Genomic DNA, 13847 nt, shown 5'->3' on the forward strand with positions numbered 1-13847 from the left:
GCCACAGCAACCTGAGAGGAAATACAAAACAAAGAGCAGAGCAACGTACTTGACAGCCTATTGGTAAATGTGTTAAATGAAAGTTTGATGCTTTTGACTGTCACGTTTTTTCTATCGTCCATCACAAATTGTTTTCCACGCTGCAGAGTATGAGCTGCTGTCAAAGCTTTGATTAGCACTCAGTGAGGCCAACGGTGAATTTAAAAAGGGAAAGTGTGATATGTAAATGAATTTGCCCCAGATTCCACATGGATATTTTTAGTCACTGAAGTGCACCTTGATACGTCTCAGCAGTGGGTGGTTTTAAAATAGACGAGCAATAAATATATCCAAATCCTTATTTTGAAGCTGTCTTTTGATTCTGTGATTTGAGTTAATTCTTCTTCCTGAATGGACTGTTTCTTAATTAGATAGATGCTACAGTGTGAGCTCGACCTGTCCCCGACTCCTCAACTACTCGCTATGTGCAAATGGATTCATTAGCCTTTTCACATCGCCACATTAGTCATCATTTATTAATCCATATCCCTGAACTAACAACCTCTCTCCCTCTTTTCTATATTATCCCAGTCACTACAGAAATAGGATTACTTCAGCACAGTCCCTGCCCTCAGCTGAAGGTACGAGGCAGTTGCTGCTAGCTTGTAGCCTCTAGTTGGATATCTTGGTTATGACTGGGGCCTTATATAACCCCCGTTGGGCCCTGTGATAAGAGGGGCGCTGTAGGAGCTAATACGAGCTCTCCTCTGGGAAAAAGCTCTGCTGTGCATAGAGTGGCACACACTAAGTCAAAGCACAGCTCCAGACTATAACTCTGATTTATGGAGATAGTGCAAGGGAAAGTGTAGATTCACTTTATAAATGTATACAATGTAAACACCTGTGCCTAGAAAATATCCCTACAGTTTTATAGATTACCTAAAATCAATATATAATATAATATATTATAATATAATATTACTGTGTGATGGTACAGTGTCAAGAAGGCGTGATATGGGAAGAGAAAAATAATCTATATGCATTATATGCTTTTGAATTTATATAAATAATGATGGTAATAATAATTTTACTATTACTCATGATAAATAATACATTTCTGCATATTCTAAAGATAAAAATGAATCGTATATTTTCTATCCAAAAGGAATGGTGCACACTGTTTAATTTATGAATTAGTTGCTGTATTGAAGAAGACTTGAAACTAGAGATTGAGACCATAAACTCATGTTTACAATGTTTACTGAGGTAATAAATCAAGAGAGAAGTAGAGTCATTTTCTCATGACTTCTATACAACCAGAGGAGTCGCCCCCTGATGGACACTAGAGAGAACGCAGCTTTAAGGTACAACATTAAATATAAGACACAAAAATATGACACATAAAGCACTATATTAATGCAAGCCAAAAAAAAGCAGGGCTGATTGCATGCTCCTTTATAAAACTTAATTAAAGCAACTATAGCAGTGCATTGTTGCCACCATGACAAACAGAAATTTGAGTTATTCCCAGAAAATGTTCTCGTTTTAATGAGATATTTTCAACGATATTTTATTTTTTATTGCTACATATCAAATGATTCCATTTTGACAGTAAAAAGAAAAGTCTTGTTATAATCTCGTTTTTATCACAAAACCTTCTGCATCATCCATCTATCAGTTGATAAAGTGAAGTCTTGTTCCAACGTTAAAAGGTTAGATCAAGAATCTGAGCTATTATTCTATTTGTGTCATGGTAGGCTGCTATTGTTCTGCTGCTATTCCACTGTTCTACTATTGTAGAGAAATGGGATTCTTCAACAGGACTGGTATAAAATGTGCTATCTGTATCAGTGTTTGTGTTCAGTTATTCAGTCGATGTTGTGAGATGCTTTTGGCCTTGCTTCTGCATTGTGTGTGATCTTTGTCCTTACATTTTATTAGGGATCCTTTTTGATGGTTACCCAGTCATTTTCCTGATTGTTTTTTCCACTGGCAGCATTGCACACAATAGCACATGCATGTTATTTGAGTGCTGCTGCCCAGTGTGTTTGCTAATACACAAAGACATGTACTATATCACCTTTGACTTTTAACTGTACACACAGTGTCATGACTGTAAATCTGAGAGTTTATTCTGAGCTGTACATTTAGTGATTAGCAGCTCTTGTTTGCGGATCTGGAAGGTTATGGTAAATGATATTGTTCTCGACTAAAAGCTTTTCTAACAGACGCTGCTCTGTGATGATGTCCCATTTTATGCTTGATAGATGTTACTGTTCACAATCATCTGTAGACTTTATCAAATGATAAATATTTGATTCATAGAGCAAAATGAATGAAGAGCTTGAGCCTGTGTGAAGCACAGATCCTATTTGTGGGATGTCTTTTCTCTCTGTTGTTGGTTGGGGAACTAGCTGCCACTTCATGTCTAATATGCTCTCACACAGCTGGGCTGATGTATTTACGAATCTCTTTGATTTTCTTGGTGTCCTTCAGCTGGAGGAGCAGCTGAGTCGTCTGCAGAGAGAGAAGAATGACCTGCAGTCCAGGATGGAGGAGGACCAGGAGGACCTGAACGAGCTGATGAAGAAGCACAAGGCTGCTGTGGCTCAGGTCCGCTGTTCTCCTCTTCATCTGTCATAGAATAACATTAGGACCTGGAAATGACATTAGCCAATTAATGCCTTTAGGCAGCTGTATTATTTAAATAATTAATTAATCACATTTTAAAGTGGAATTATGAAAAGGAATATTTATTACAAATATCATTTAAAAAAGGCTTTTATCTTTTGTTTTTAGACTTTCTAATGTGTCTGTCTGTTATATTCCATCTCACAATGAATTGGTTACTTACTTCTACCTACATTTAAACTTCCAGCCATTTCATGACTGCTTAATATAAAGACCTAAAAATGAAATGGAGCTCAACCCACAGAGCAGCCACTGGATTGGCCAATCAAAACTCATACACACAAGCAACGAAGCACCCTGTTTCAGCTTGAACACATTGAATTACATCTAAAACCAAGCTCAAGCAATACCAAACATTTTTGGAGACTGAAATCAATAGTATAATAACAAAATGATGATATAATTTACTGCCTCAAAAAAAAGGATTTAGTTTTAGAGTTAAGTTAGTTCTTTAATGCAAATGAAATAATCCCTTATCAATGTCTCATCCGTGTTCATGCATGTGTGCCCTCAAGCACACGCACGAGATAAACTAAACGGAGACTCACTCATAGAAAAACAGCACATCAATGCAGTTATACAAGATGTCACTCAACAGGGAACCTTTAAGTGATTCCCATAAACACCCAGTGCAGTATTGATCAGTTCTACAGCTGATACTGTATGTCAGCAATACAACTCAATCATCCATCATGAAACAGATGGAGGAAGTTGACTGGCTGGTGTATGATTTTTAATAAAAAGCAAAGATTTGCCCAACATATCAGAAAGCTGATATTAACGTTAACATTGCCCCAACACACACACACAGACACACACACAGATTCCACAAATCATGTCAAAAACCATCCCAGGTTCTTTTTAAAAAGCTCTAATCCCTGTATCAAGCTTTACATGGAATTGATTTAACGCCGTTCATCCCTGCCAATTGAGACATTTTTAAAAAGCGGTGGTGTTTGGCTTGCTCCCATTAGTATTAATGTAGCTGTACATGCAGATGAACAGCAAGGGGAAATGAAAGTGGAGTAAAAGTGCTTCCTTTCCACTGCTGATGGAATGATGAGTGATGTGCTTCCACCGGCTCCAAATGAATTCATCCTTCCTGTCTAAACTGAAGCGGCTGAATTCCCGGTGGGAGTGGCTGTAGCAGAGTGCTTCATCTACTGTGAAGAAGAGCTCAAATATTTCACATAGGTCACACTGAAATGAGATTCATTGATATGCTTTCACCAGACTCAAAGAATGCTTCCAGCTGATTTATTTTGTCTATGTAATATCACTGTGATGTCATTGTGTTTAACGGGCTATTTTTTATTGTTTGGAGTTTGATGGATTTAGATTTTGTTTTGGGGGATTTTAGCTGCATATATAGTCTGCATACTGTATAATTGATATACTTCTGATGATTTATTCATCGTTCGTATGGAATAAAAGAAAAACATGTCTAATATCCACCTAATGTATCATGTTGCTCACTGACTTTGCTTCTCTCGTGTGTTTTTGTGGTTTCAGTCGGCCCAGAACCTGGCTCAGATCAGTGACCTGCAAGCGCAGCTGGAGGAGGCCCTCAAAGAGAAGCAGGAGGTTCAGGAGAAGGTAGATGCTGGTTCCCTGCTCTCAACATACCACTGATGTGACAAGGACATACAGTTAACATCTATATTCCATTTAAAATCACAGTTAAACAGGCAGAGAGAGATGTGACGGTGTGAACACTGTCAGCTTTAAAAAGTATTGGTCAGACCAGAGGAGGTGACCAGCAGGACGAGTGAACTGTAATCCAGCCCTGAATTCATTTCACATACATGAAGGGCTCAGTAACCAATTAGAAAATAGCCTTTATAAGTTGATTCTATTAAAATGCAGCAGTGATCTCCCATCCTGCTTGGTCCCTTACCAACTAAACTGACCACAACAATACCAGGCTGTATCATAAAAGAGGGACATTTGACTGAAATAGATTATTTTCAAAGCAAGTGAGGTATTTAAGTATTTGTGCTGGTTGGTGATAGGGGAACAACTGTAATGAGGGGCTGTAAGAAAGCACCAGCATCATCAGTAACTTAACAGGACTGAGACAGCAGGTCTCAGCTGGGCTCAGCTCTCCTCAGAGGAACTCCTGTGTGGGAGGAAGATGATGGAGAGCTGCGTTTGATAAGTGGATTGAGTCCACATGCTGTCCACACTCACTGAGATCTGAACTCGATGTGAGCCAGATCCAATCTCGTAGCATACAGACTTATCAGTTAATGCCTTCTAGCATGATCAGATGACCATTGTCTATGACTAGCTCTGGCTTTTAGATACTTTAATCCAAAGACTTACCTTTCAAAACCAGCATCATGACTGAAACTCAAAGAGGTTCAAGAACAGGACTGCTTTATTTTCCATGTTATTTTTGAGCTTGTGTTACTTTTCAACCTAGAAAGACAATCATTTGCTGGTTCCAACTCCACAAATATAAAGAGTTGCTACTTTCCTGCCTTTTCATGATGGTACACGAACTATTTTTGGGTTTTGGTTTTGACTCAAACAGTCTAAGTATGTTTATTGGCCTCTGGGAAATTGAGATGGGTGTTTTTCATGGTTTACAGATAGATACTTACTATTTTTTGCCAAAAGAGCTTGTCAACGTATGCCGGCCTTATGTTATGACACTTGGAGTTTCATAATGCAGGTCCTCCCCCTCTGCTGTAGGGTCCAGAAGAGAATCGCATGTACAGACTTAAAAGCATGAATGTGCAGCGCTGCATCGAACACCTTCCTTTGCCTTTGCGCTGGTCTCTAACAAATACAACCCTTGATGTAATTGATGTGTCATTCAAGCAGGATTGCCACTGCAATATGTGACACAGATGGCCAACTTGGTGTCCCAACTCAGACAAGCAATAATGCTAAACATGCTAGTGCTGTCATCCCCATAATGACTGCAGCTGCATGAATCTTTTTCTCCGTCCGACACAGCTGTACCTGACAAGGCAAAGATTTCATTAGACCCCCCCCCCCCCCATCTATACTGTACAAGGACTATGATGTCCTCTTATGACCCAAGGTCATAGGTTTTGCCTAGACCGGTTCTTTGAGGCTTATGTACTGATGACCTGATGTGCCAAATCTAAACAAAGTTTCAAATATTTAAAATTCATAATGCATCTAATGCTCTACTTTGTGCTTCTCTTGGTTCATGAACCAAATGCAGCAGGGGATGAGAGCGCACAGTTTAGTTGGACATTTTGCATCAATGATCAGTTTGTCATAAGCTCAAGTCACAAGTTTCAACAGCTATTTCGGGTTTAGTGTTATCTGCATAGCTATGAACATTGATAGGTGCTTACAAATGATGACAGTGGTAACATTTAAAGCAGAGGTAGCCAACACGGTGCCCGCGGGCACCCTGTCGCCCGCAGGGACCACGTGAGTCGCCCGCAGACATGTTCTAAAAATAGCACTAGTCACCATGGAGCTCCGTCTAAAATTGTAGTTGCTGTTCTTTTTTAATCAAAAACGCTTGCATTAGTGTAGATTTTAAAATGACAGTATTTCTTGTCATAAGAGAGTTGGGTACCCGGAGGCGCACGGCGGACAGCCAGGACGAGGCCACCGCACTAGGTTTTCAGGTTCTGAATGGCGGGCGCTTCCCGTTGGCGCCAGACGCGCGCCGCGAGCGCACCCCGTCGTCAGGTCCGTAAATCCTCGGAACAGGCCGCGGGGCAACACCTCAGGGGTGGCGGGGGTAGAGGCGAGGCAACGCAATCCGACCGAAAAGGCCCAGACTAGAGGTTTGAACGCGGGCGCCCGAAGACGCTCGCGCGCCTCGGAGGGTTGGATCCCCCGCTCGGCTACAGACGAGACTTTTTACTAGTTTCTTCGTGGAGAAAAAGGTACCGTTGGAAAGGCTGGTGTCGGTGACAACAGACGGGGCTCCCGCGATGACGGGCCGGCATGCGGCTTCATTGCGCAATGCAAAGGTGACCCAGAATTCCCAAAATTACATTACCACTGGATCATTCACCAGCAGGCGCTATGTGCAAAAGTAACCGGCTTTAATCATATGATGATACAAAAATATCAGCGATGTGATACCTCTGACTTTCAAATGTTGAAACAGATTAACAGAAATAAAAGTTGCATGTTTAAATATGTATGTGTAGCTATACCATCATTGTTGTGGAAATCATTATTAATAATTATTGTGAGGAATAATTAACTGACATGTGATCAAACAGTCTCTTCACATATATTATTATTAATAAAAGGTGATCTGTGCAATTTTGTTATTCAGGAAGTTTGTATCAAATAAGTAGCCCTTCGTACTACTCGGTACCCTTGAAGTAGCTCTCAGTTTAAAAAAGGTTGGTGACCCCTGATGTAAAGACTGAAGAGTAGTGCACACAGGAAGGAGCCTTGCAGCACTCTCCATGGAATGTCTCCTCTTTGTGATGGAAAGCTTTGCATTCAGACAATAAAAGCTCTGTTTTTATTCTGGCCAATGGGTGTCACTCATAAGTATAGTGACTTAAATATGTGTATGTTTGTGTCGTAGATGCAAGCCCTCCAGAGCCAGCTGGAGTTCCAGGAGCAGTCCATGGTGGAGAAATCTCTCGTCAGCCGGCAGGAGGCCAAGATCCGCGAGCTGGAGACCAAGCTAGAGTTTGAGAAGACCCAGGTCAAACGCCTGGAGGTGAGAGCTTCAGACAGGTGGAGGAGTGCTGGTGTTAGAAGGTGGCTGGTAGAGGGAGCTGCAGCATGTGGAAAACATGCGAAGAGGTGGGAGGGTGAGGTTAGAGAAAGGTCATGATAACATGAACATAAATGGCAGCACACGTACTGCATCTCCAGAACACTTCAGACTACTGCCAGTTAGACCTTCCCCGCTTTACTTTGTCCTCTAGCATTTGTTGTGTGTCATTTTGAAATTATTTTCTGACTTTGCCTGAGACACAAAGCACAAGTGAAGGCTAAAGGTTACCATCTGCACGCTCCCAGGGAGAAATTGAAATCCTCTCGCCCACTGATAAAATGACCCAGCGCTCAATTCTGCAGGTTCACTTTAGTAATTACTAGCTGTGCAATGTGCTCACCTCCAGGCACACTCCCTCTTCTCCTTGCCCTCCAAAGTCAAAATAACAATATTTATTTATTACATGTGATTTTTCTAGCCTGTGGTGAAGTGTACAGAGTTAGGAAAATACACAGATGCTGCCTTTTGCTTGGCTTTTTATGGCTTCTCACCAGCATTAAAAGCTGCAGTGGGTGAATATTTCAGGTTGCCTGAGTAGTATTACTCATCAAAGCTGGAGGTAGAACTCAATCAATACAGATGTGAGGGGGAACAGTACTACACCCACTCAGTATGTGAAATATGGAAGGGCTGGTGGCTAATGCAGCAGCTAACTCACTGATGAAGTATGCTGCTGGCGTTGATACAGACTGGCTGCCGATTGAAAGACTTCTATAGGAGTCACCTGTTAAAACACTGCTGAACACAAACATATGAGATGAAAGCCTGCTGCACCATTCCAATGCATTATTGATACAAATAAGCTCATCAATTGTTAACATTGTTTTCTGCCTGGGTGCTGTGGAGATGAAGTGTTGGGACTCCATTATTTCAGGAATGTATTGAGTATTTGTTGTGCTTTATGCTCATCTGCTACAGTAGCTTTGTTAAGTTGGTGTGCCATATCAGCAAAGGTTGTTATGCCTCAGTACTGAAGGTTGAACAAGGTCGTTGCTGATCTTTGAGGGCCAAAGTAATAAGGATACTGTAAATATTTAATGTTTAGCCATAGCAGCAGGTTACTACAATCGGAACCAGTTTATTGCCAAGTACGTTTGCACATACAAGGAACTTTATAACAAGAAACAAACAAACAAATTAGGAGTACGTTAAAATAAGTATGAAAAGGCTTTATCAGTCAGTTGGAACACCACTTTGGTCCAGAGTGAAATAACTCGATATGGGCTGGATTGCTTTGACATTTGGTGCAGATATTCTTGTTCCTTTCAGGATTCATTATAATAACTTTGGTGTTCCCCTGACGTTTCATTGAGCGCCATCATCCGTGCAAAATTTCATTTTGCTTCAGGTACCAGTGAGGCATGAAATACGATCCAGGCATTCCAGTTTAATTAATAGATCAATGGGTCTGAAGGGCGATCAGAAGCCAAAACACAAAGTTGTCACACAATCTGTGCAAAAACAGTCCTAGCCACAGTAGATGAAGGAGAGGCCTTTGAGAATGAGTTCCTCAGCACTTGTGTCACATTCCACCCGACACACGTGTCTAGAGGCTACCAGGTGCATGAAGTAACAAATAAGTGCAGAGTTATAGAAGGATAGAGACAGAGAGAAGGAGCATACTGAGTAAATACTCTCGGAAGAGGAGGTCATCAAGAGAGGGATTCTGTTGATCCAATGGAGTTGGGGAAGTCAGAGGTTGGATTTGAGATATGTTGCCTCGCAGTGACACCAGAACTAGTCAGCATTTATTTGCAGATGGTCATGAGCTTATGAAGCTGAATGAGGGGATTCAGGTAGGTGGGTGCTCGAGGCCACTCTGTAGGTGAGCATTAGTGACTGCAACTTAATATGAGGAGCAACGGAGCCAGTGGAGAGAAAAGAAAAGTGGAGTGACATGAGCCGCCTTTGGCTGGTTGAAGCCCAGACGTGCTGCTACATTTTGGACCATTTGCAGCAGCTTCACTGAGCATGCTGGCCGCCCGCCAGAAGGGCCTTACAGCAGTCAGGGCACAAGGAGCGGAGCAGCCCATCAGTCAGATAGCACCTGATCTCTCTGATGTAATCTATGAAGTGCAATCAACATGGCTGAGTTACAGATGCAACATGCTCAGTGACTGTCAGTTGGCCATGAATCATAATGCAAACATTTCTAGCAGACTTTGTTAGAGAGAGCAGGGCTCAGCTAATCTACCAGAACTGTGTGCTAGCATGTATTGAATTGGCCACATCAGCAACTTGACAGATGCTGTCGTGTTGTGGACCAGCAAAAGTTGAGCCAGGTTGATATTTTTTGCTGGACCCCTCTGTGTTGGCGCCCTCATTCAAATGGGAACACACTTTTTTTTAACGCGTATGTATGTATGTATATACGTATATTATATTATGTTATATGGCCTGACCTTGTTGTGGAACCATCTCTCTTTATTGCTGCTCAGACCCTTGTAGCTCGTCTTAAGGAGAACTTGGAGAAGCTGACAGAGGAACGGGACCAACGCAGCAGTAGCGAGAATCGAGAGAAGGAGCAGAACAAACGTCAGCAGAGACAGATCCGTGACGTCAAAGAGGAGATGGGTGAACTGGCCAAAAAGGAAGCCGAGGCCAGCCGCAAAAAACACGAACTGGTAAGCTCACAATCACACAAGTTACTAACAATTAACAATGAGCAAGCAGCACAGTTATTTAAGGAGAGCCTGCATAGGATCCATCAACAAAAAGTCAACCTTTGGTCCTGCTCTGCTGACTCTTGTCTCTTTAACAGGAAATGGACATTGAGAGCTTAGAGGCTGCTAATCAGAGCCTGCAAGCAGACCTCAAGCTGGCCTTCAAAAGGATCGGTGACCTCCAGGCAGCCATCGAGGACGAGATGGAGAGTGACGACAATGAAGACCTGATCAACAGGTACAAACATGAACACATGAGGATGGTTCTGCTGTCAGCGGAGTGAAAATCAGCAGGATGTCCCTCTGAACATATTTGGAAAACATTAATATCATAGTTCCACAAAGTCATTTTCTTGAGCTTCCAGGCCACTTCTCAACGTCTTCATCAGCAGGTCAATGACAACTCACCATCATACCAACTCACCAGAGAATTATTAAGATTATTCCTCTTCAAGTGACCAAATCTCTGGTACAATCCAAAAGTGGTGGGACAGTTTTCATAGCTAATCATTTTATGAATTTGTTGCATTTTCCATCTTTTGTGCAATTCCTCACATTTTAGCACACATTTTGGAGGAGCAGTACCTTGCTCTCAGGATTTTGCAGCACCTGACTGATCACGTGCATTAAATGTTTAGCTGCCTCTCTGCTCTACTCTCTAAGGACCATCCTGTGTAACCACTCCTCAATATAAAGTCTCACTCTGCCATGATAGGATGAATTCTGCTGAGTGAGTGAGTTGAGCAGATCAACATCAGTCTCATGTCTGTTTGTAGAGCAGAGCTGGCACATAGAATTCCTGGAGTCTCGTCATCACAGTGAGGTTGCCTAGTTCAATCGTGTCTGTACGGAGACCAAAGCGACAACTAGCTCACTGTCTGTAACTAGCATCCCACGCTACAGCCCTAGACTCTGCTCAGACAAGCTCAGCTAACACAGAACTGTTGTGTATGGAGGAATTGTCCCAGCACGTAACGCTCCCTAAATCACAAACTGACATTTAGACGTTTCTCTTTGTGTGAGGATTAAACAGTCAGGATTCAACATGTTCATCAGTGAGCTTTAGAGGTGTTGGCAGGTGAATTTATGCTAAGCTAGGGTAAGCACATCCTGACTCTAGTTCTGTATCTAATACGCAGACGTGAGGTATCCATTTTAACATGTAACTCTCAGAAAGAAAGCAGATGAGCAGGGGGCGATCTGTGAAAACATCAGAGTGGAAGATGTTTTTAATCATGAAGATAGATTTCAAACCACAGTGGGCCTATAAAGACTATGAAGCCTGTTTAGCTATTTCATACAGCTGTTAAAGTAACGTTTATACAGTCGTTGTGAACTTTAGTAAAACAAATGGAAACCCCTGTTCCATTTACTGAGATGAACAGCAGACTGTCCAGCGTGGAGATGTCCATCATGTAGCCTCGACGCCTTGTCATCTCACCAGCACGAGCTCTGAAAGTTAATGTCCATTCCTCATGTGATTGCTGTTTGCACTCTAGACTGTTCTCACGTTGCACAACTTTACTTAGATACATTTCAAACAGATTTGTATTTGAGGTATTTTCTATCTCTTCTGGTAGAGTAGCATTGATGAGGAGAGGATACGAATAGTTCAACACACCCTGCAGATAAGCCTGTTATGTTGAACTGCTCACTTAATGAGAGTTGATTTGTTTTCAATTGTCGTGTGTCATACTGCCATGTGACCAATGACAAATTCAACCTTCCAATCAAAGCCCTCCAGATGGTGAATGTGCTGGTCATTTGAATGGCCTTCCTCCTCAGATCAACACCCACCTTATATAGACAGCAGTCCTCCAGCTAACCTCTGGTTCAACTCCACAGAGATAAGTAGCACCGTTTGCTACAGCAGCAGTAGACAGCTGTGTGACTCATTAGAACATGCTCTGAAAGGCTTTCTTCTCCTCTGTAGGCAAGACACAAGATCAATAGTAGGTGGCACACGGAGTCGATGCCCCTAAAACCATGATGCGTCCCTTACTGATAGTTTGTCATCACCATGACATACATATTTATTGAGATACGTATCAGCATCATTTACGTTTCATGTATTAGTTTTGACTTGATTCTTATTTCCTGTTTTTTTCTTTTCTATTGTCTTGTTTTTTTCTGTCTTGTCTTTTCTTCTTTGTCCCTCCACCCTTCATCATCACCACCAGTTTGCAAGACATGGTGACAAAGTATCAGAAAAGACAGAACAGAGCGTGAGGAACTTGAACTTTTTTATTTATTTTTGCACCACTGGAAATGATGCAGTATTCTACAGTCTTTGAACATGTAGTCGAGAAGGTGATCGTGGAGAGCCATCACTTCTTGCTGTCACACTGTAGAAAAGAGATAAACTCAAAGGAAAAATCCCCCCTGACAGAAAAAAATAGAAAAGAGATTTGGAATGCACCTGGCATTCCGGGCTAATTTGAATGTTTGGTGATTTTCCTCATCTATTTCAAGACATCAGCTTTTGGTGTCAGGCCCTTAGAATCAAAGAGCGGTGGCTCATTGCAGATGCACACATGGTCAACAATTCAAACAGGAAAAACTGCCTCATGGGAGATACAGTGATACAGTAAATCCAGGGGGAGGGGGGGGGGGGTTCCTTTGATGTGTGAAGGCTCTGGGATAATGCATCATCAACAGTGCTCAGAGATTCCCACAACCCCCAGTTTACACCACTCTTGATTGCATGGCCTCACATGCTGAGTTGCATGGCTACCACTGACAATATGTTGCTAAAGCCCCAGCATGAAACAAGCCTCCCTCCTCAGATTGTCTGTGTGGTTAACCGCTTTGAATTGAAAGGCACAAGTGTGCTGATCTCTCTGGTTCATCCCCCTGGAGGCCCAGATCATACTCACAGTTCTCCTTTACGCAGCCGGGGGGGTTACCGTCATGTCAGACACTGCTGTGTTGTGTCTGAACCGCAGTCGGCGACGAGTCAGCCTCTCACTCCCTGGGCCATCTTAATATTTCATCAGCCCGCTCTGGGGCTGGATGTGACTGTGGCTCGGTAGGACTGCCCTCCTGACAGGAGAAAGAAAGGGTGTGTTCCTCATCAATCTTTGACTCGCCCTTGCTTAATAATGCAGAACCCTCAAATGTCTTACAAAAAGCTGTCTTGCTCACCAGGCGAGTAGCACACACGCAGCGTTAACCTCTGGCTCTCAGCCAGTCCAGTCCAGTCCCCCGTCTGTAAAGGGATTATTAATCAGAGCTGCAAAGTGCAGCGAGTGTTGTGATTTGTAATGAGCTGTTAGCACTGCCACATTTCAATCAAAGGCTCCTCTTTCCTGGTGTTTGGAAAGGAGACAACATACATTTCTATTTCTGTGAAATATAAATTATGTAGTTATACATTTCAATATATTAACATTGATACAGCATAATTCAATTTGTATGAAGCTGCTCTAAAGTACAGAAAGGCTATGATTTTGGCTTAAGATGTCATTGAAATCATATTGGGGTTTATTTCTTCTGTAAAATAGAAGTGTACTCTGTTGAGGACATAGAAGACATTTACACTTTAGATTGTTTGGTTTGATGACAGCACCCTGCGTCTGTGCATAATTCAGTCAGAATATGACGTCCTTTTATAAAGAACGTTAGCTGCAGCTAGGAACAGTATAACGTGTTGTTTTTCTAATGATTTAACATATATAAATATTCATTGATGTTTTTTTATTTCTTATTATTTGGGACAGTCCCTTAATCATGTCCTGTCCTGTTTGTTCCAAAAATTCAACTAAGCATTAGTA

General features: G+C 42.0%; 1 protein-coding gene across 13 annotated transcripts in view; it reads left to right on the forward strand.

Annotated features, from left to right (window-relative positions):
- The window catches only part of LOC142931488 (unconventional myosin-XVIIIa-like), a 155845-nt gene that overhangs the window by 128296 nt on the left and 13702 nt on the right, over positions 1 to 13847 (forward strand). For 10 of the 13 annotated variants that reach the window (XM_076075424.1, XM_076075425.1, XM_076075420.1 and 7 more), the window contains 6 exons: positions 2476 to 2592; positions 4183 to 4266; positions 7214 to 7351; positions 9850 to 10035; positions 10173 to 10312; positions 12255 to 12299. In XM_076075424.1, the coding sequence (XP_075931539.1) occupies positions 2476 to 2592; positions 4183 to 4266; positions 7214 to 7351; positions 9850 to 10035; positions 10173 to 10312; positions 12255 to 12299 (710 nt within the window). The remainder of the gene's footprint in view (positions 1 to 2475; positions 2593 to 4182; positions 4267 to 7213; positions 7352 to 9849; positions 10036 to 10172; positions 10313 to 12254; positions 12300 to 13847) is intronic. The other 3 variants (XM_076075433.1, XM_076075429.1, XM_076075431.1) reach the window with 1 other exon arrangement.

The sequence above is a fragment of the Anarhichas minor genome, unplaced genomic scaffold, assembly GCF_050575085.1.
Source record: "Anarhichas minor isolate MPS153535 unplaced genomic scaffold, ASM5057508v1 ptg000052l, whole genome shotgun sequence".
Lineage (NCBI taxonomy): Eukaryota > Metazoa > Chordata > Actinopteri > Perciformes > Anarhichadidae > Anarhichas > Anarhichas minor.